General features: G+C 43.4%; 1 protein-coding gene across 2 annotated transcripts in view; it reads left to right on the top strand.

The window, feature by feature from the left end:
- The window catches only part of ST3GAL3 (ST3 beta-galactoside alpha-2,3-sialyltransferase 3), a 139408-nt gene that overhangs the window by 8703 nt on the left and 107055 nt on the right, over window positions 1-23650 (top strand). For both annotated transcript variants that reach the window (XM_044674205.1, XM_044674204.1), the window contains exon 2: window positions 2199-2331. In XM_044674205.1, the coding sequence (XP_044530140.1) occupies window positions 2211-2331 (121 nt within the window). In that variant the 5' untranslated portion in view covers window positions 2199-2210. The remainder of the gene's footprint in view (window positions 1-2198; window positions 2332-23650) is intronic.

Here is a 23650-nt window from a genome sequence, read left to right as displayed (position 1 = left end):
CAGGGCCCGTGGCAGCACTGTGTAGCTAGAAAGCAGGTGGTCTTGGCAGGTTCCTTCTCTAGGACAGGCTTACGTGAGTTGACTAGGGGAGGTGGTGGTGTAGGAGGCTGCAGAGGCTGCAGGGAGTGCAATGGGATGGTTGGTTCCCCCCTCCCTGCCTTGTCCAGCAGACTTAGGCACTGGTGCTGGGGGCTCCCATGCACTCACACCTATGTCCCTGCCAGAAGGAGCCAAAGATGATAGATTCTTGGATGACGAGAAAAGTCTTGGGAGGAGGCAGCTAAGTAGCACAGTGGATAGAATACCAGGCCTAGAGATGGGAGGTCCTGGGTTCAAATATGACCTCAGACATGACCTTGCTGTGTGACCGTGGGCAAGTCACTTAACCTCCATTGCCTACCGCTTACTGCTCCTCTACCTTGGAATAATACACATTATTGATTCCAAACCAGAAGGTGAGGGTTTAAAAAAAGAAGAGCCCAGGGGCAGGGCAGTTTTGTTTTTTAAAATCACTAATCTTTATCACAGATGAGGGATATGGAAGATGGCAGATTTGGGAAGTGAGCAGCTGGTGATCATGATATCTGAACAGAATTTATCTTTCTGTGCTGGACTAGAACAGAGGAATGATGAGGATGGAGTGCTCCTGACAAGTACCACCAATGGGCAGCTAGGTTCAGGACCTGGCAAATGGCAGCACCTTCAGACCACCTGCTTCTAGCCCAGTTTCTAGGACCATCATCAGGGGAGTATCACCACCAACTGCCACCCATAGGACAGGTCGGCTAGCCTAGCAACCTGGGAGAGTCCGGGGGGAGGCAGCACGTGTAGGCATGTCAAGCCCCTAGTATCACCATCTTCCCTCAGACCCTGGTGGAGAGAGCCCAGGACCAAGAATAGAAATCCAGTCTGATGGAGGAGGAGAGAACAGCAGGAACAAGCCTGATGCTGCATTCTAGGTTTTGAAAGAGCAGATTTCAGAGTTCAAGGAAGGATGTCAGATCCCCTGGACCGAATTTCTAAGAGGAAGTTAGGTTGGGAGGGTTGGGATATGCTCAGCAATGAAATTCCAAAGGCACAAAGGGAAACAATTTAGTGGGAAGGAAAAATGGGAATTGCATAGAGGCTGATGTGGATGCACAGGGAGCTCCTCAGGGAACAGAGACTTAAAAGAAATGAATAGATCCTGGGACTGGGGCGGTAACAGAGGATAAGTATGGGACGCTAGCCTGGCCTGGCATGAACAATGTCATAACTGGCTAGAATCTAGTAAGATGCTCTCGGTGGTTCAGTGCTAAACCTGAAGTCAGCAAGCCCTGGCTTCAAATCCTGTGTTAGACACTAGTCTGTGACCCTGGGCAAGCCATTTAAACTCTGCTTGCCTCAATTTCCTTGTCTGTAAAATGGGAATGATAGTAGCATCTACCTCCCAGGCTGCTTGTGAGGATCCAGTGAGATAACTGTAAGCATCTAGTATAGTGTCTGGCATGTAGTAAGTCCTAGAAAAAGTTAGCAGTCGTTATGATCATTTTGACTTTATATGCAACCAAGTGATTTCTCCCTTGCCTAGTCTCATGGACTTTGATCAGGCCTTGTCCTCCTTTACCTCTGTAGGCTTTGACACTGTGGATCACTTTCTTCTCCTGGACACTGCCGTCTAGACGTGTTTCTCCTCCTACCCCTCTGACTGTTCTCCTCTGTCTCTTTAGCTGTACCTTAATCCAGATCATGCCCACTGATTTGGGCTTCCCACAGCTCTGGCCTGGGCCCTCTCCTGTTCTGCCTGTGATCTCATCCGCTCCCAGGGCTTTAGTCCTCCCCTGGGCTTCTCCAGCCCAGCCTCTGATGCCGCCTCCAGGCTTGCCTCTCCACCTGTCTGCTGAACATCTCATTGAAAGATAGGCCCATAGACGGCCTTCCCATCCTCACTCTTACCGCTCTCAGCCCCAGCTAGTCATGTCTCCCTGGCCCACGCCCAGGCTCCAGCCCTGGCCCCCTGGGGTCCGCACTGACTGCTTCCCAGAAGCCCTTCTGCCATCAGGAGGGTTCGCCAGCTTCCTTGGGCTGTGTCGCAGGTGGCGCAGAGGTCCCTGGCATCCAGATGCCCTCTTCTGCCCAGTGCCTTGGCCCCAGCTGGGGTGCCGGTGAGCACTGGAGCCAGCCTTCTAAGAGCCTGTCCTCTGCTCTCTCCCCCGCAGGTCATGTAGCCAATGAAGATGGGCCTTGTGGTGCTGGTCCGGAACCTGCTGCTCACCCTGTGCCTCTGCCTGGTGCTGGGTTTCATGTACTACGCGGCCTGGAAGCTGCACCTCCTCCGCTGGGAAGACCCCAGTAAGTACGGGCTCAGAGGCTCTGCCCACTCCAGGATGGCCAGCGGCTCGCAGCTCCTCCTTGTGGGCTCTTTGTCAGCTAAAACCTGAGCCCAGCCCAGAGTGGGGCTGATGGAGGCTCTCCTCTAGAGCAGGAGACCCGCCTCAGAGGCTACTGAGCCCAGCCCTCCACCCCATTTTACAGAGAAGGAAACTGAGGCCTGGAGAGTCAGTACCTTGTCTGAGGGCATCAGGTGATGAGTCTAGAGCTGGAAGAGACCTGGGGCTGTGAGATCCAAGCTCTCGCCAAAGTGGGAAGCTAAGGCCCAGAATGTGCCTCCAGAGCTGGCAGGTCTCTCCATGCACCACCTGGCCTCCCCCCATCCCTGGCCTGCTGATGGCTCCGGACCCAGAAGCTCCTCCCAAGCTGGGCCTCAGCCTAGGAGGCCCCTCAGCTACTTGGAGCAAGAGCCCTGGGGAAAGCCTGGGGTAGAGCTTGTGGCCCTCCCTCCCCAGAGGCAGGAGCCGGGGCTGGAGCAGGGGCGGCCTCCAGGCTTGGCTTTGTTCTTCTTTTACTTAATTGTGCCTGCGGGCTTGGAGGAGAGGAGGAGGGGAAGTGCTTGCTGCCCTGGGCCCAGCCTGTGAACACTGGCCCATCAGCGGCTCCAGCTCCGTGATTGCTGGGGCTAACGGTTTCCCTCCGCTCTGGGTCAGTTCTTTGTCCCTTTCTGCCCCCTCCCCAACAGCAAGTCTTCCACACCGGCCCTCCTTCCACCCTTCCACTTTGGGGCGTCCTATGCGTGGTGCCCCCCCTGGGCTGGTGGGGACGTGTTTGCAGGCAGGCGAGGCAGGCTGGGCAGGCTGTGTGAGCCGGGTGGGGAGCGGGCTGTGGGCCGGGCAGTCTGGGATGGGGCAGGGGATCTTGGCACACGCTTTTCCAGAGATGTCTCTGTTCTTGGCATTGCAGCAGGGCCTGATTTCCTGTCCTTGTCTGGATGGCTCTGATGTTTCCCCGGCTGTTCTGAGCTTTGTTCCCCCTGACCTCGGATTGCTGGGGTCTGTGGGGCTTTCTCCCAGCTCCAGGCTGTGCGCAGGCCCATTGGGGTGGGGGTGGGGGGCAGGGGAGCACAGGGAGGCTTTGTATGGGAGCTCTGCAGCTGGAGGCCAGCCTTTGTGAAGAACTCCGGCCTGGGGGGCTGACAGGAGGACTGGGCCAGCTGTCCTAGGGGCCCGACTTGGAGCAGCTGAACTTGGCTCCTTCCTTTGTGAGAGAAGGAAACCGCCCCTTCCTTTTGAATGCAAAATACACTTTGAGGGAAAGAGGAGGACTTTGATCCGAGGTTGGGGACTCTAGTCCAGTGCCAGGGCCCAGGGACAGCCGAGCCCACCAGCATGCTGCCTGGGGCCAGCCACCGGGAAGAAGGGGCAAGAAGGGAGGCCAGCTGGGAGAGCCCTGACTTCCACAAGTTATATCTTGGCTTCTGGAAGGTGCTGGTGCACTAGCAGCATTCATCTCTGAGAGCGCTCATTGCTCCTCGGTGCTCTCATTCTTGAACCCTGGGAGGCAGCTCTGGGAATGGATGGTTAGAGCTGGGAAAAATTTTTGTGTGGGTGATGGGCTTAGGTGACTAAGTAACCCCTGAGGGCCTGGGAACCCCTGGCCAGAGGCCTGGGGGGGGGGGGCGCAGCAGAGAAGGAGAATTCATATGTGCCTGGCATGGTGCTGGGCACTTTTTTACAAATATCTCATTTGCTCTTTACAACAACTCTGGCATGTAGGAATTATTTTCCCTATTTTACCGTTTAGGAAATGGAGGCAAACAGAGGCTAAGTGATTTACCCAGGGTCACAAAGCTACTAAGAATCTGAGACTGGCTTCCCAACTCCAAGCCCAGAACTTAATCATTGCAGCCCCCACTGCCTGGGTTGGATGAGGGCCAACGGCAGGCGGTCTTGCCACGCACCTGGCCATGCCTGCTGGTTTCTCTGGGCAGGTGTCCCTCCCGCCAGAGCCCACAGGAGTCAGAGATGAGCCACCATCAGACATCTGCATGGCCTCGGTAGGGAGCCAAGGAGCAGCAGATCAGCTGAACCCAGGCATGAGTGAGCAGCTGGGGCAGCTCAGATGCCTTTGGTATCACTGAATGGGTTCTTTTATTCTGCAGGTTGAAGGCCTCTGTGCAGGATCCCATGATCTGTCAGGGGCCCCCCTTGCAGCCCTCTCATGAGGAGGTCCATGTTGGGTCAGCCCTGTGTGGGAGGCCTGAGCTGAGCAAGGCTGGCCTCTCCTCCATGGAACAGCCCTTAATGCTGCGTTTATTGGGCACCACTGTGTGTCAGGTGCAAGCATGGCACCTGGTCTCAAGGAGCTGACACCCTAATGGGAGATGGTGTGGCAAGGGACAAGTAGCAGAAGATAGTTCTGAGGCAAGATCCGGGACATTCTCCATAGGTGGGCATGTTGGACAAAAAGGGAACCTGAACAGGGACAAGTTGCCTTGGGGTCAGTTTGGCCCCGAGAAGGGTGAAGGAACCAGGGGGGCGATTCTATTCTGGGCCTGGTTCTCTCTAATGAAGGAGAGCTGTCTGTGGGGTTGAAAAGATAACCCTGGGGGAAGTGATAGAGCCTACCACTTCCCTGGCTTCAGAGGAGGGAATGGAAGGCAGGAGCCTTCTTTGGCTATGAGATGGCTCCTTAGGCCCCTTCTCCTTCAGATTCAGGGCCTTGGACTCCTCCTGTCTGAAGGCTCCTGCTCAGGCTGGGTGTCCCCAGAACAGAGCCCATTCTCTTCTTCCTCATCTCCTAACTTCTCTCCTTGGGGTCCTTTCAGTTCTCTGGTTCCCGATCATCAGGTCCTCTTGCACTTTTCTCTATTTCTATCAGTGAATTGGATTGGATATTGTGCTACTGACATTTCCTAACCGATTTCAAATGGGCCTGGGGAAAGTGGACAGGCCTGCTTTAGATCTTTATAAGAAATGTTTTGTTAAGAACTCACCATGGAGTATCTGTGTAGACAACTAAACTGACTTAGGGAATGTTCATTTAAATGCAGGAAGGGCCATAGCCCTCTCAGCCCCTGTGGAATTTTTTCTGTTTATTCTCATTTCCTCTTCTTCAGGTGGTCATGGTCAGGATGTGCCTTTTTTTTTTTTCCTGGTTCTGCCTCCCCCCATTATTATAACAGTCTTTTCAGATTTTGAGCATGTATCTTCTTCTTTTTTGTTTTTAGACTCTTACTTTCCTTCTTAGAATTAATATTGTATATCAGTTCCAAGGCAGAAGACTGGTAAGGGCTAGGCAATGGGTTAAGTGACTTTCCTAGGGTCACACAGCTAGGAAGTGTCTGAATTCAGATTTGAACCCAGGACTTCCTGTCTCTAGGCCTGGTTCTCAATCCACTGAGCCACCCAGCTGCCTTTCTTGGGCATGTATTTTTCTTTTTCTTTTCTTTTTATTGTGATGCAAAACACACTTCCATATTGGTCATTGCTGTAAGAGCAAAGTCCTACATAACCAAAATCCCAAAATAAAGCCATAAAAACACTGATGTGAAAGATGACTCCAACAGTTCTTTCTCTGGAGGTGGAGAGCATTCCCCTGCATAAGTCTTTCAGGATTACCCCAGATCATTGCAGTAGCCAAGTTTTCACAGATAATCATCATTCAGTATTGTTGTTATTGGATACAATGTTCTCCCAGTTCTGCTCATTTTGCTCTGCATCAGTTCCTGCAGATCTTTCCAGCTTTTTTTGAAATCATCCTGCTTATCATTTCTTATAGCACAATAGTATTCCACCACCAACATGTACCACATTTGGTTCAGCCGTTCTCCAAATGATAGACATTCCATAATTTCTACTTCTTTGCCACCACAAAAAAGAGCTGTTATAAATATTGTACAAGTAGGTCCTTTCCTCTTTTTTCATTATCTCTTTGGGATACAGACCCTGTAGTGGCATTACCGGATCAAAGGGTATACACAGTTTTATAGCCCTTTGGGCATAGTTCCAAATTGCCTTCCAGAATGGTTGGAATCAGTTCACAACTCCACGAACAAAAGCGTGTATTTTTCAAGAGAATAAAAAATTTTTAATAATCATTTGAAACAATATTCAGCCTCAATAATCAAAGAAATATAAAGCGATCCCTGATCCCCTATCTCATCAAAAGGAATGAAGTTTAGTGCTGGCAGGATTGTGGGGGCGCAGGCTCCTTCCTTCATGGATGGTGGACCTCTTTGGAGAAGACAGCACTGGTAGCAAAAGTACTCATCTTTCCCCAGTAATTCCATAGTTGGGTTCACACCCTGAAAGTCTTAACACCAAATGAGACTGCCTGTTCAGTGTTTTTGTAGCTGTGTTACACATCCTGAAAGCCAGCAGCAGGGGAGTAGTGGAGTAAATGGTGCACCATTCATGGACTGGAATGCTTTAATGCAGTTGGGATTCACAGGGATGGGAGGTCAAACTGTTTTTTAATGCAAGAGCTTCTCATGTGAAGAAGTTGCAGCGCTCTGCCCAGAGCAGACCTTTAATAACCTTTTTGGGTTGAATTGTGTGTGATCCATTCGTTATAGATATGTTCTTCCAAATCAGATTAAGGAAACATTTTCTGATTCCTGACTTTTTGGAGCTTTTTTTTTTAAACATTTAATAATATTTATTTTTTAGAAAAGTTAACATGGTTACATGATTCATGCTCTTACTTTTCCCTTCACCCCCCGCCCCCATGGCCAATACACATTTCCACTGGTTTTAACATGTGTCATTGATCAGGACCTATTTCCAAATTGTGGATAGTTGCATTGGTGTGGTTGTTTGAATCTACATCCCCAATCATGTCCGTCTCAACCCATGTGTTCAAGAGGTTGTTTTTCTTCTGTTTCCACTCCTGTAGTTCTTCCTCTGAATGTGCATAGCGTCTTTTCCATAAAACCCTCAGAATTGTCCTGGGTCATTGCATTGCTGCTGGTACAGAAGTCCATTACATTCTGTTTCACCACAGTGTATCCGTCTCTGAGTATAATGTTCTTTTGGCTCTGCTCCTTTTGCTCTGCATCAATTCCTGGAGGTCTTTCCAGTTCACATGGATTTCCTCCAGTTTATTATTCCTTTGAGCACAATAGTATTCCATCACCAGCAGATACCACAATTTGTTCAGCCATTTCCCAATTGAAGGGCATACCCTCATTTTCCAGTTTTTTGCCACCACAAAAAGCACAGCTATAAATATTTTCGTACAAGTCTGTTTATCTCTGATCTCTTTGGGGTACAAACCCAACAATGGTATGGCTGGATCAAAGGGCAGGCATTCTCTTTTTGGAGTTTTTAACCTGAATAATAAATTCCAGCATTGTAGTGGATTCATGATCTCCCCAGTGACCCACCCATGCCTACTCATCCAGTGGGACTTGTATGGTTCCCTCAGTTTGCTGGTATTCTTCCTTAAAGGCTTTGCCTAGTCGGTAGATTGTCCTGTGGTTTTCTGTTCCTCTCTGTAACATCATCCATTTCTCTTGTGACACCTCTTAGATCCCCTCTTTGTTGTTCTTTGTGATGAATTATTGCTGTTCATGTCACCCTGCCTCTCATCATAATAATTGACTCTGAGAATTCCACGCTGCTTCTCACCAACATTTATGCAGCATTTTGGAGGAAATACTTCATTATCATGGCATCTTCCTCTTTTTTTTCTTGTTGATGTACTCTCCTAAGATCGTTTACTTGACCTTAGACCCTTCTTTTCCTCTGGTGGTCCTGTGTGGTTGGGATGGATGCTCTCCTGAATGTTTAGACACCTGAGTTTTGTGAATTGATGCTAGTTTAGACTTTTCTGTTTCAGCCTCACCTTTGTGCAGAGGGCCTCAGAGTAGGGCTGGGACAGCCACCCTTATCTCCCCTGAAATTAGGAATAATTTTTTATTCTTGAACTTGGGAAAATTCTCATGGGACTCCCATTATTTCATTGGCCTGCTGGACTTCTCTTTCTGAGCTTTTTTGGTTTGGGTCATCCACTTTGGGTTTTCCAGATTTATCTTTTTGTAGACAACATGTTTCTTTTAGATTCTCAGATTTTCTCTTCTGTGCTGACCATATGTGACTCTGTTCAAGATGCTTCAGTCTCTCCCTGTTGCCTCTGAGATAAAATTCAAACTCTTCTGCTAGGTGTTTAAAGCCCTTCACAATTTTCTACAACCTTTCTTTTGGGGTTGATTACACAGTATTCCTCTCTACACACATTATGTTCCAGCCAGACCTGGAACGGTGTACAGGGGATGCAATAGGATCTTGCACTCAATGCCAGCAGAGAGGCCCCATTATCTCTTTTTTTTTTTTAAAGATTTTTTTAATTCATTTTTTAAACCCTAATATCTTTATATATCCTTATATTAATTTTTTATTTGTTATAGGGCTAGGCAATGGGGGTTAAGTGACTTGCCCAGGGTCACACAGCTAGGAAGTGTCTGAGGTCAGATTTGAACGTAGGACCTCCCATCTCTAGGCCTGGCTCTCAATCCACTACGCCATCCAGCTGCCCCTCCCCCAAATTATCTCTTTCTGAACAGTTGTCTGACTCCCTTTAAGTCTATGGACTGAAGGTCTCCCAAAGCTCCTACTGGTGCTGTTGTAGCCTCTTCCATGGCTGGGGTTGCTCCTGTGTGAGCTGCACTCTAGGCCTACTGCCACCCCTGTGTGACAGACCTCTCCTGCCAACTTAAGTTTCTTGGCATGGAAGAATGTCTCACTCTGACATTTTGTTGGTTCTTCTACTCCAGAATTCTATTTGAGCTGTTATTTTAAAATTGTTTGGAGGGGAATTTTGGAGGAGATCAGTGAGATGCTGTCTGTACTCTGTCATCTTGGCTCTGCCCCAATAGATTTTCCTTGATGCCAAATTGTTAGTGATTTCAAAAAATTACTTTTTGTTTACTTTGCATCAAACTTATATTTACTTTTCTGTTATTTGTTTGCCTCAGTAGGATGCAAGCTCTTTGAGGGCAGGGATTATTTCCTCCTTGTTTTTGTCTCTCCCAAGACCAACATAGGGCCTGGCACCCAAAAGATTCTTAAGCCTGGTGACTTGAATTGAAAGAGAGAGAGAGAGAGAGAGAGAGAGAGAGAGAGAGAGAGAGAGAGAGTGTGTGTGTGTGTGTGTGTGTGTGTGTGTGTGTGTGTGTGTGTGTGTGTGAGAGAGAGAGAGAGAGAGAGAGAGAGAGAGAGAGAGAAAGTGTGTCACCAGTAACTCTCAATGTTTCTCTTGCTATTGCTGGAGTTTTCCCTTTTTTCACTTCTGATGTTGGTCATGTGGGCTTGCTTTTTCAAACTAATATTTGCAATTTGAACTTTTAAACACAATTTTCTTTGTCATATCAGCTTAATTGTCTTTATGTTTTCAGTTTTGTGAATCTCAGGCCTGGCCCTCTATCCATCAAACCACTTAGCTGATCCTTCTGCTCTCGCTTTAAATCTGTGCAGTTCTGTTTGGGGCAAATCCACGTGGTGGAGCCTACTTCTTTGCCATATCAGAACACTCAGAGTTAATTGGGCTGCAGGTGTTAAGGGTGTCTTTGCTCCTGCAGTCCCTCTGCAATGTTGTTTCTTGCTTTCCTGGAAGGGAATACAATTTCTGCCACTCCTGCAATTGCTATTATTACCCCAACCAGAGGAAATAGGATTCCAGTGGTGGACCCTCCAGGGCCTCTGGGAGCTCACTCTGTCCTTGCCCTGCCCTCCCTCCTGTGTGCTGCTTGAAAGCTGCTCCTCTCCAGGTAGTGGCTGGCTCCCCTTGGCTCCTTTGGTCCTGCAGGCCTTTTGGAATGCTTGTATCCTCTTCAGACAAAGCCCTGCTCCTGCCTTCAGGTAGCTGCAGTATGAGTTTCCTTCTCTTTGGTGATTCCAGTCTGGGGCCTCACTTCTTCACTTAGTGACTTCCACTCTTCCCCCTTGGTCCTCCTTTTGCTGGGCCCTGGTCTACTGGTGCCCTGGAGTGTGCTGTTTCTGTCACTTGGTGGCATCAGCCTTTTGTTTTTGATTTGGATTTTGGGGTTTAATTCTCTGGATGTCTGATTGGATGACCCATGGGTACCACCAACTCCATTTGTCTACAACAGAGTACACTCATTTCCCCACTCCAAACTTCTCTATGACTGTAGAGGGTACCACCACCTTCCTGGGCTCCCAACCTGGCAGTCTTCCTCCACATCTCCCTCCTTCCCTCTCACCCCCACCCCACGTCCAATCTGTTACTGAGGCTTATTGGTTTTCCCTTTGAACCTCTCTCCCATATCCTACAGGGCTCAGAACCTCAGGGTCATTCCTCACTCTGCCTGCCCCATCAAGCCTAAGCTGTTGCCCAGGCCTGTCTTTTTTACCTTTGTCACACCTCTCCAATGTGCCCCTTTTCCTTCAGGTCCAGATACCACTATCTATTCTATTGAAATAGCTTTCTGGTGACTCAGCCTGCCTGGAGCCTCTCCTGAGCCTCTCCCTACCCATCCACTTGTCTCCAATCATTGTCTTATTTTAAGTCTCTCCACCACAACCTCTGAGACTAGGGTGCTACCATTATCCCCGTTTACAGATGAGGAAAATGAGGGTACATAGAGGTTAAGTGATTCCCAGAGTTTATGTTTTGGGATTTTGATTTTATAAGGTTATTCACAAAAGTGAACAATATGGATAATAACATAAATTTAATTTAAATTTAAAAAATGATTTCCCAAAGTCACACAGATAGTAAATGTTTGAGGCTGGCCATGAATTCAGATCTTCCTGATTCTAGCACTACACACTATTTGCTGACATGCTCATGACTGCAACCTCATTGATGGGGATGCTCCCTCTGAGGATGCAGATGATGGCTCATCCACACCTTCTTACCCAGGGGGCCTCTTGTTCATGTGTTCCTGTGGATTCTCTGGTCTTCATGAAGGATCTGTCTGCCAGCATTGTGCCGAGCCTGATACTGATATTCAGAGGTCTCTGTACCTGGGGTTCTCTGGTGGAAGGCATCTGCCAGTGGGATTCCAGGAGCTCCCATCTGTTCTGTGTGGGGGCCTGCCAAGTGTCTTCACTCTGACCACAGGCATATAATACCCCAGGAACCCTGGTGGAACTAGGAGAGTGGGCATAGGCTTGGCTGTTACTGCTATCCTGTTGGCTCCCTCTTTGGGATAATATGAATGTCCAAAGACTTCCTGAGTCTTTTGTTATTCTCTTCTTTCTTAGATGTCTCCAGACTTCATCTTTCAACATTGGACATGGGGCGGAGCCCTCTGCAGACTTTTTCTGCTAGGCCCAATCCTCTTGTCCTTTTGGGTACTATTCTGTGGATTTTAGCAGGATGTCAGGTTTCCTTGCTACGAAAGCCATCCTGAAGAGGAGATAGTAGGCTTCCAGGCACTAGGAGTCTGTGAGCAGAGATGGGTATGGTGTTCTTGCCCAGGAGTTTGAGAGAGAATTGTTAGTTGGGTAGAGGCAGGACTCTGGTGGTACTACTACCCCTCCAGTGTCCCCATCCCTCTTCCTCAGGGGGCAAAGAGACTCACTGACAGGCATTTGATTTCCAACTCTCTAAAAACCTGCTTTCCCACAGAGCTTCTGTTATTGCTGAGTAACCTCACGACTGATGCTTGATGACTTTTTTTTTTTAAACCCTTATCTTCTGTCTTGGAGTCAATACTATGTATTGGCTCCTTGGTGGAAGAGTGGTAAGGGTCGGCAATGGGGGTCAAGTGACTTGCCCAGGGTCACACAACTAGGAAGTGTCTGAGGCCAGATATGAACCTAGAACCTCCTGTCTCTAGGCCTGGCTCTCAATCCACTGAGCTACCCAGCTGCCCCCATGACTTTTTTTTTTTCTTTTTAAACCCTTAACTTCTGTGTATTGTCTCATAGGTGGAAGAGTGGTAAGGGTGGGCAATGGGGGTCAAGTGACTTGCCTAGGGTCACACAGCTGGGAAGTGTCTGAGGCCGGGTTTGAACCTAGGACCTCCCGTCTCTAGGCCTGACTCTCACTCCACTGAGCTACCCAGCTGCCCCCCCCCCCCCATCACTTTTTAAAAATAAATTTTTACTGCTATTTTCTGTCTTTATCTCCTGTATAACCCTCCAAGTATCATTCCTCTCTTTCCCTCCCTGAGGGCATCACTTATATCCAAGACTTAAAACGCACTTCAGCACAACTGACCAAGATATCAGTCACCACAGCTGAATGCTCCCTGCAGAGTTCCACATCCTGAAAAGAGAGAGGGAAAGGGGCCTTCTCTGAGCTCCTATTTGGAGCCCAACTTGGCTATCACAATCTCACAACATTCGATTCTAATTGTTCTGTTCTGTTCCTTCCCTTGATGATGTTACAGTCGTTCTGTAGATTGTTTTCCTAGTTTCTGCCAATGAGAGCAGGCATCAGTTTGTGGAAATATTCTGAAGCTTTTCTGAATTTTCCACTGTTCTTTATAGCACGGTAGATTCCATGTGCAACAGCTCTTCTCCAGCTCTTGGTCTTCTGCTTTGTTCACAGTTTTTTGCTATCACAAAAAGTACCTCCTTGGGGTATATGCCTAGCAGTGAAATCACAGAGTTGGAAGTTTTCATCATATTCTTTGCAAAAGTTCAAGTTGCTTTCTTAAAATTTTTTAAATATTCAATCTTACTTATTTTCAGATTGCATTTTCTCTCTTGGACCTCCTCCAGTAGAGAAAAAAGAAAATCAAAATCCCCTATTACAAACATGGATAGTCAAGAAAAATAAATTTCTGCATTGGTCATGTGCAAAAATATGCCTCAGTCTTTACTCTGAGCCACATCTTCCCTCACCTCTCTCCAAAGTTACTTGATGATCTCAGTGGCCAAAGCCAGTGAGTGACCTTTTCTCAAACCTCCTCGCCCTTTCTGCAGCATTTGGCACTGCTGAGCTCTCCTCCTTCACACTCCCTTTTCTAGGTTTTCAGGACACTCCTCTGTCCAGGTTATCTTCCTGCCTCTCTGAGGGGTAGTCAGGCTTCCTCCCAGCCTCCTTTGGTGGCTCTTTGTCCGGGTCATGCCCACTCCCTGAAGGTGCCCCTCAATGTTCACTCCTGGGCCCTCTTCTCTTCTCCCTCTACACTGCTCTAGAGATTGCCCAAGCTGCACCTTCAAGCCACCTGTGAGCCCCCCATTACTGCAGAGAGCCCTGAGGGAGGAAGTGCTAGCACTGAACTGCTGGGCAGAGGAGTGGGGCATGTGAATGTTGTCCCCAGGTGTGGTGGAGAGGGGGAGGGGAGCAGCCCCCTTGGTGCCTCCAGGCAGTGTGTGCCAGGCCTTTGCCAACACAGCTCTAGACTATATCACTTGAAGATCTCATTAACTTCCTTCCATTCAATCCAATTAAAGACTGATGATTCTTACATCTACTTATTGAGCCCTAATCTCTCTGATTCCAGGCTCACATGTCTGACTACCAACTGGATGCCTTTACTGGATGCCTCGGAGATATCTCAATTTTGACATATCCAGAACCAAACTTGTGATTTTTCCTCCCAGACTCTCCCTTTTTCTTACCTCTCTTTCTCTCACCCAGAATCAAATCTTAGGTATTATCCTCCCCTTCTCTCCAATCTGTTACCTGGTCTGATGGTTTTTACCTTTGTGATGCCCTCCTGTGTGCCCTGTTCTCTCTCCCAACATTACTGCTGCCCTGGTGGAGGTACTCTTTACTTCATTCTTGGACTCTTACTTTTATTTTATTTTATTTTATTTTATTTTATTTTTTAACCCTTAACTTCTGTGTATTGGCTCATAGGTGGAAGAGTGGTAAGGGTGGGCAATGGGGTCAAGTGACTTGCCCAAGGTCACACAGCTGGGAAGTGTCTGAGGCTGGATCTGAACCCAGGACCTCCTGTCTCTAGGCCTGGCTCTCAATCCACTGAGCTACCCAGCTGCCCCCTATTCTTGGACTCTTACAATGGACTTCTGGTTCATTTCCCCACAGCCACAAGTTGCCTCTCACTCTAGTCCTGCCTCTACTTGACTGACAGAGCCATATTCCTAAAGGGCAAATTTGACTGTGTTACCCCCCAGCCCCAGTAAATTCTAGTGGCTCTCTAGCAGCGGCAGGACCAAGTCTGTGGGTCCTCAAAGCCGGCCGTAACCTGCCCCCTCCCTGGAAGGCTCCCTCCCCACTTATTCCTGGATCTAGTGACCCTGGCCTTCTCTGGGCTCGGCCCTTGCCTGGAATGTTCTTTTTTCTCCTCTTTTCCTCTTGGCTTTCCTGGCTTCCTTCATGGCTAGGCTACAATCCTGCCTTCTCCAGGAAGCTTCTCTTGCCTCTTGCTTCTGCTGCATTCCCTCGGTGGGTTACCTCTGCTTTATCCTCTTGTTTGTGCAGTTACTTGCATATTGTTTCCACCATTAAACTGAGTTCCTTGAGAGCAGGGACTGCCTTTGTGTCCCAGGGCTTCATGAGCCTGGTACATAGTAGGAGCTTAATCAGTGTTTAATGTTTGACTGTTAATAGGTGGGTATCATGTTTCATCTTGAGTCTTCTGGAATTGTGTTTGGTCATTCTGTCCATTAGGGCAGCTAGGTAGTGCAGTGGATAGAGGATCAGACCTGGAGAAAGGAAGACCCAAGTTCAAGTCCAGCCTCAGACACTTACTAGCTGTGTGACTGGGTAAATTACTCAATCCTATTTGCCTCAGTTTCCTCATCTGGAAAATGAGCTGGAGAAAGAAATGACAAACTTTTGCCAAGGAAACCTCAAATGGGGTCTTGAAGAGTCAGACATCTCTGAACAACTGAACAACAAATTGTGTTCATTACTGTTCTTAAGTTGCTTATCTTTGGCAATTATATACTATTGTCATTATATACATTGTTATCTTAATTCTATTCACTTCATTTTGCCTCAGTTCAGACAAGTCTTCCTAGGTTTCTTTGAAACCATTCCCTTCATCATTTCTTTTTAAAAATTTTTTTATTTTTTCCCATTTTTAAATTATCATACAAAATATGCTTCCATATTGGTCATTGTTGTAAGAGCAAAGTTATACATAACCAAAGTCCCAAAATAAAACCATAAATACACCGATGTGAAAGACAACGCCAGCAGTTCTTTCTCTGGAGGTGGAGAGCATTCCCTGTCATAGGTCTTTCAGAATTGTCCCAGATCATTGCATTGCTGAGAGTAGCCAAGCTTTCACAGATATTGCATTAAAGCACATGTTATTATTATTAATATACTCATTTTCCAACCATCCCTCTGTCATTTACTGTTTATGGAGGGAAACAGAATTGTTTTAATTTGTATATCTCTAATAATTAGTGATTTAGGTTATTTTTTCACATGGCTATTGATAGCTTGAATTTCCTCTAAAAGCTACTTATTCACATCTTTTGACCATTTATTAATTGGGGAATGGCTCTTAGTCTTACAAATTTGAATCTGTTCCCTCTATATATATATATTAGAAATGAGATCTTTGTCAAATAAACTTGCTTCAAAGATTCTTTCCCTTTTGCTTTAGTTTCAGCTACATTGATTTTGTTTCTGCAAAAACTTTAAAAATTTTTTATAATTAAAATTAGTCATTTTACTTTCAGTACTTTTCTTTATCTCTTGTTTGGTCATGAACTCCTATCTATCAATCTGAAAGGTAATTAATTTCTTTGTTGCTCCTTTATATATATATTTTTATAATGTCACCCTTTATGTCTATCTTATATCCTTGGTGCTTATCTTAGTAAATGGTGTGAGATGTTGGTCTATGCCTAATTTCTTCCCCACTGCTTTCCAATTTTCCCAACAGTTGTTGTCTAAGTGTTCATTCTTGCACCCATAGCTGGTTACTGTGTTCATTTCCTTTCTCCATATTGTGGAAATTAATCTCTTCCACTCATCAACTACTCTTTTTTTAACCCAGTGACAAATTGTTTCTCTGATTACTGCTTTATGGTACTTCTAAGAGGAGCTAGGTGACTCAGTGGATAGAACGTTGGGCCTGGAGTGAGGAAGACCTGAGCTCATAATCTGGCCTCAAATACTTAATATAAATTAATAATATAGCTATATGACTCTGGGCAAGTCACTTAACCTGTGTTTGCCTTAATCCACTAGAGAAGGAAATAGCAAACCACTCTTTGCCAAGAAAACCAAAATGGGATCTTGAAGAACTGGACATGACTGAATAACAATGCTATTAATAACTAAGCTATTTTTCTTCCCTTTTTTTTCATAAATTCCCTTGTTTGTTTTTTTTTTAGTCTTTTTGAAGTAGTATAGTCGTTTTTATATCGATGTGGCCTAGCCACGGGCAATAATGATTCTCCAATTATTTAGATCTATATTTGGGTAAAGTGTTTTTCAGTCGAGTTCATATTATAGTATCTGTGTATATCTTTGGCAGGTAATCTCTCAAACATTCTGTATTGTCTGTGGCTATTTTATTTTATTTATTTCTAAGAAGTAATTAATTAAGAATATTTTTCCATGGTTACATGATTCATGTTCTTTCCCTCCCTTCTCTCCCCCCTCCCAGAGCTGATAAGCAATTCCATGTATCATTGTTCAAAACCTATTTCCATATTATTAATATTTGCAATTGAGTGATCATTTAAGTCAAAATCCACAATCATATACCCATCAAACCATGTGATCAATCATATGTTTTTATTCTGTGTTTGTAGCTATTTCAAATAGAATTTCTCTTTCTGCCTCTTTCTGTTGGATTTTGTTGGTAATTTGTGTGGGTTTATTTTATATTATGCAACTTTTCCAAAGCTGTTAATTGTCGTGATAAGTTTTTTAGTTGACACTTTATGGCTCTCTAAGTAAACCATCATATCATCTGCAAAAGGTGATTAATTTGGCTTTCTCCTTGCCTGTGCTTATTTCCTCAGTTTTGTTTTCTTGGCTGACTGTTGTAGCTGGCAGTTCTAGGACTATATTGGATAGTATTATGATAAAGGATAAACTCATTTTACCCTAATCTTATTGGAAAGGCTTCTAGTTAGTTTATCATTACAGACAATGACTCTTTGTCTTAGATAAATACTCCTTATATTAAGGAAAGACCCATTTATTCCTTTGTTTTTTAGTAGGAATGGAAGTAGTATCTTGACTGCATATATTAATATAATTATATGATTATTGTACTTGATATTAATATTGTCAGTATGTTTATAGGTTTCCTAATTTTGAAGCAGCTCTTCATTCTTAGCATAAATCCAGCTTGGTCATAGTGTAGAATCTTTGTGATATGTGACTGTCATCTCCACCCTAACATTTATTAAAATTTTTTGTATTGGTATTCATTAGGTCTATATTTTTCTTTTTTTGTTTTGACTTTCTCTGGTTTACATATCAAGATCATATTTATATCATATAAGAATTTGGTACAACTCCTTTTCCCATTTTTTGTTTTAAATACCCTTATCTTTCATCTTAGAATCAATACTGTGTATTGGTTCTAAGGTTTTTGCCTTCTGAGTGGTAAGGGCTGGGCAATGGGGGTTAAGTGACTTACCCAGGGTCACACAGCTAGGAAGTGTCTGAGGCCATATTTGAACCCAGGACCTCCTGTCTTTGGGCCTGGCTCTCCATCCACCAAGCCACCTAGCTGCCCCCTCCTTTTCCTATTTTTAAAACAGTTTATATAGTACTGAAATTAGCTGTTCTTTAAACATTTGATAGAATTCATGTATAAATCTGTTTGGTCCAAGAGTTTTTTTCTTTGGGAATTCATTTATGTCAAGTTTAATTTCTAAGATTCAGTTATCTAAGTCTTCTGCTTTCTGTTCTGTCAGTCTAGGCATTTCTTATTTTTGTAAATATCAGTCTATTTCATTTAGATTATTAGTTTTTGTTGATATATAATTGAGCAAAATAATTCCTAATAATTTCTTTTATTTTAACTTTATTGGTTGTGGATTCACCTCTTTCATTTTAGATACTGATAATTTTGTTTTCTTCTTTCTATATTTTAATCAAGTTGTTTAATAATTTGCTTAATTTATTTTTTAAAACAGCTATTTTTACTTTTTAATTCATTGGCTCTTTTACTTTCAATTTCATTCATTTTTTGTTTTTTTTCAAGGTTTCTATTTTTATTCTTAATTGAGGATTTTTAATGTATTGATTTTTTTAAAGAATTTTTAAATTTTCATACTCAACTTACTGATTTATTTCTTCTCTCTTTTATTAACAAAAATGTTTAGACATATACATTTTCATATAAATTTTCCCCATGGTGCTGTTTTGGCTGCATCCCCAAGTTTTTCCTATACTGTCACATTGTCATTATCTTTAATGAATTTATTTTTGTTTTTATGATTTGTTCATTGACCCACTTATTCTTTGAGATTGTTATTTAGTTTTCAATTAATTTTGTTAATTACAATATTTAGTTTCAAATTAATTTTTAATCTTTGCTTTAAAAGCCATTTATTGAATATAATTTTATTGCATTATGGTAGGTAAAAGTTGCATTTATTATTTCTGCTTTTCTGCATTTATTTGTAAGATTTTTATTTCTGAATACATGACCAATCTTTGTGAAAGTTCAGTGCCCAGCTAAGTATATGTATGTTCCATTCTACTCCCATTCACTAATCTCTAGAGGTCTATTATATATAACTTTAAAAAAAAATTTATTTTTTAGAAAGAAAATTTTTCCATGGTTACATGATTCATGTTCTTACTGCCCCCCGCCCCGAGCCTGTAGCCGACATGCATTTCCACTGGTTTCTTCATGTGTCATCAAACAAGACCTATTTCCATATATTGATAGTGGAACTAGGGTGGTTGTTTAGAGTTTACTTCTGAAATCATGTCCGCCTCAACCCATGTGTTCAAGCAGTTGTTTTTCTTCTGTGTTTCTACTCCTGCAGTTCTTCTCTGAATGTGGGTAGCGTTCTTTACCATAAATCCCTCAGAGCTGTCTTGTGTCATTGCATTGCTGCTAGTACAGAAGTCCATTACATTCTGTTTCACCACAGTGTATCAGTCTCTGTGTACAATGTTCCTCTGGTTACCTTTCACTCTGCATCAATTCTTGGAGGTCATTCCAGTTCCTTTGAGCACAATAGTATTTCATCCCTAATAGATACCACAATTTGTTTTTTCCCTAATTGATGGGCATACCCTTGTTTTCCAGTTTTTGCCACCACAAAAAGTGTAGCTATAAATATTTTTGTACATGTCTTTTTCCCTATGATCTCTCTGGACTACAAACCCAGCAATGGTATGACTGGATCAAAGGGCAGGCAATCTTTTAGTGATCTTTGGGCATAGTTCCAAATTGCCATCCAGAATTGTTGGATCATATATAACTTTTTAAAAATTCTTTTGAGGTGTTTCATTTCATTTATTTGGTTGTTGTTGTTATATTTATCTGTGTCTCAATGGAAAAATTGAAGCTCTCCATTATTATACTTTTATAGTCTATTTCTCTCATAAGTAATTTAACTTTTCCTTTAAATAATTTAAATGCTCTTCCATTTACTGCCTATTTGTTTAGTACTGATGTTAATTTATTGTCTCTTGTGCCTTTCTGTAAAATGTAGCTTCTCTATTTCTCTCTTTTATTTTTAAAAATAAATAAAATGAATAAAAGTATTTTAACTTATTTTGTTTGAGATCATGATTGCTACTCTTACTGCCTTTTTTACTTAAGTTGAAATGGTAGATTCTCCTTCAGCCTCATATTTTAACTCTGTATTCACTTTTCTGTTTCAAGTGTGTTTCTTATAAATAATATATTGCTGGATTCTGCTTTTCAGTCTATCTTGTTATCCTCTTACATTTTATGGATAAGTTCATTCACTTTCACAACTATGATTGTTAATTGTATATTTTCCTTCATCCTTATAGTTTTCATCTTATAGTTTGCCTTTAATCTACCTTCCTTCTTATACCTTTTCTTTTTTTTTCTCCTTTCCTTCCTGTTTCTTTGTTGAGTGAAATACATTTCTGTATCCATCTGAATGAGTGTATATGTATGTATGTGTATATTCTTCCTTCCTTTGACCAGTTCAGATGAGAATGAGGTTCAAATGTTGCTCTCTCTCCCCCGCTCTTTCTTCCTTTTTTATATAGACTGCTAGTTATTTATCCTTAGTATATTAGATAATTTTCCTCATTCTCCTAATCCCTTCCCCTCTCTAGTGTGTTCCTCTACCCCATAGTTTTCACTTTTCCATTCTTCTTTTAAGATCATTAAAACATAACAGAATCACTCTAAGAGCCTGTCTTATTAGATTCTCTCTATGACTCCTAATAATAATAGAGTTCTTCTTCTCCTCCTCCTCCTCCTTCCTCCTCCTCCTCCTCTTCTTCTTCTTCTTCTTCTTCTTCTTCTTCTTTTTTAATAAATAATTAATTAAGGATATTTTCCCATGGTTACATGATTTATGTTTTTTTCCTCCCAGAGCACATGTATCATTGTTCAAAATCTATTTCCATATTATTCATATTTGCAATAGAGTGATCTTTTAAGCCAAAACTCCAACCATATCCCCATTGAACCATGTGATTGACCATATTTTTTTCTTCTACGTTTCTGCTCCCACAGTTCTTTCTCTGGATGTGGAGAGTGTTCTTTCTCATAAGACCTTCAGGATTGTCCTGGGCCATTGCATTGCTACTAGTAGTGTAAAGGTTAAAATTAATGTTGGACAATGATTATATGAAATTATGTGGTTGCCAGTATTTATTATATTTTGAGTAAGAAATTTATTTACAAATATATACAAATAGAGAAGAAACAATAAAGAAGAGAAATGTGATGGGGTTAGAGAGATTATCTGTCCTGTCAACCTGAATGTTTTGCTCAGGGTCTGCTTAATCCAGGCAGAGATTAATTAGCTCTCAATCAGGAAGCCTGGTGGTGAGTAACCACTTGGCCTCCTCCAAGATGGAAGCTAGCCTCTTGGGAAACTAGGAAAGGGGTCAGCCTTTCACTCACCCTACGAAGTAGTCTAAGAGTCAGAGTCCAAGTAGAAGCCAAACTCCAAGCCCATGATCCAAGCTGTAGTCTCTCCAGGGAATCTCCCTCGAAGACTCTCCCCAGTCAGAAGACTATCTTCAGAAGACAATCTCTTCAGATTATCTTCTAAAAGACAATCTGCTCTGAGAGAGTTCAGGGCTTGCTTTTATGGTGACTTCTTGTCCCTTAGCCCTTTTCACAGGTGCCAATCACAGTTTCCAAATTGTCTAGCACTGCCCAGGGGGCAGTGTCTATGGCAACAGTTTGCAACCTTTTTGGCCATGAGAGCCATAAATACCTGCTGAAGGAGGAGGATGGAATATGGGGCGGGGGCTGAAGGGCCCCCTGGGGCACATCCTGGGGCTCTGCCCGGATTGGGCAGATATTGCTCAAGAGCCATACTTTGCGGACCCCTGGTCTATGGGATTCACACCTCTCCTCCTCTGAAGGTATACACTCTTATCAAAGTATTCACAAGTTTCTGACTGAGTTAAAGAGGTGGAGCTCTCCAAGTAAGTGACTGTGAACTCCCTTACTTAGTGTTAAGTAGGGGTGTTTTTAAGTTTTTAGTTGATTAACTCAACATGGACAAAGAGAATAAAGAAGCTTGGTTCTGCTCATTTCTCTCTGCAGATGATAGAGTTCTTGAGAGATTACGTGTATCATCTCACTGTATTCGAAATGAAATTTTTAATTTTGTTTAGTATCTTATATAGGGAGATGATACATGTAATCCTCATACCTTTCTTTGATTCCCCCTACCCCAGTCTTTTGACTTCGAACATTTCTTGTCGTCTTATAGTCATTAGCTTCTTTTTCATCTATTTATATTTTTGATGAATTTTTTTCTCAAGTAAAATTTTGTATCTTTTTTGCCAAACTGAATCCTCTTTCCAAATTATTCTTCTATAGCTTTTATTTCTTTCCTCATTTTTTTTCTCTAGTGCTTTCATTTGGTTTTAAAACTTTTTTTTTAATTCTAAAAAAAAACACAAGTCACTTCATGTCATCTAGGAATCCTAGTTGAACTTGTGCCCAAGCCGTGTTTTTCTATGAGGCTTTGCCTGTAGATACTTAGGACTCATTCTCTGTTTCTGACTTTGTCTCTTGAGCATCCCCTGTCACCATACTAGTTATTTATTATAGTGAGATTCTTTTTCTTACTGTTTGTTCATTCTTGTAGCTTCCTTCTTTACTTTGGTCTTTATGATTCTGAGAATAAAATGCTAAACCTGGAGTCAAAAAGACCTCCGTTCAAATTCAGTCTCAGATATTTACTAGCTGTGCAACCCTGGATAAATCAGTTAACCTTTGCCTCAGTTTCCTCATCCATAAAATGGAGATAATAAAAGGAACCTTTACCTCTGAGGGTTGCTGTGAGGATAAAATGAGATCATATTTTGTAAAGTGCTTTTAAACTCTAAAACTATACAAATGGTAGCAATTATTATTTATGTTAACATTTTATTTTTTAATTATTTTTTATTTTGAATATTTTCTCCTAGTTACATATTTCATGTTCTTTCCCTCTCCCCCAATCCCTCCACCCCCCCTTAGCCAACGCACAATTCCACTGGGTTTCACATGTATCATTGATTAAGACCTAATTCCATATTATTGATAGTTGGACTAGAGTCATCGTTTAGTGTCTCCATCCCTAATAATATCCCCATCAGCCCATGTGTTCGAGCAGTTGTTTTTCTTCTGTGTTTCTCCTCCCACAGTTCTTCCTCTGAATGTGGCTAGTTTTCTTTCTTATAAGTCCCTCAGCCTTGCTCTGGATCCTTGCATTGCTGCTAGTATAAAAGTCCGTTATTGTTAACATTATTTTAACATAATTAGCATTGACTTATTTTAGGACTGGGCTCTGCGTGTGTCTGTGCAGAATTTCTAGGCTGAGCTTTTATCCTCTTGGGTCCTTCTGTTGCTTTACTGGGGTACTAAATGTTGTGTTCTTCCAGGATCACAGACACCACCCAGGTAAAGGGCTGGCAAGGTTTCATTACTCTCAGGATGGTGTGATCCCTGCCCTCTTGGTCAGAGCAACAGGGCAATGGGCTTTCCCTGGGTGGAAGTTCCAATAAGATACTACAGGACCCAGTCACTATTAACCAGCTGAGAAGTTTTTCTGGATTAGAGGCAGAGCTATATGCTTCCTTTTGGTTTGGGATTCCTGCCATGGTTATTTCACCACAGGCTTCAGACTGGGGCCAGCCTGCTCCTGAGGTCTGAGCCATCCCACTAAACTTGGGCGTGGGGCTCACTGCCGCTCCTTGCTCTAAAATGATGACCTGGGGCACTGACCCCCTCTTCTATCTGCTCTGGATTTGTGACTGGAACTGTGGAGGGAATCACGGAGCTACTATTGGTACCAGG

This window comes from Gracilinanus agilis, chromosome 4 (genome assembly GCF_016433145.1).
Source record: "Gracilinanus agilis isolate LMUSP501 chromosome 4, AgileGrace, whole genome shotgun sequence".
Lineage (NCBI taxonomy): Eukaryota > Metazoa > Chordata > Mammalia > Didelphimorphia > Didelphidae > Gracilinanus > Gracilinanus agilis.
Note: the sequence above shows the minus strand (reverse complement) of the source record. Positions and strands in the feature narration are given on the sequence as shown.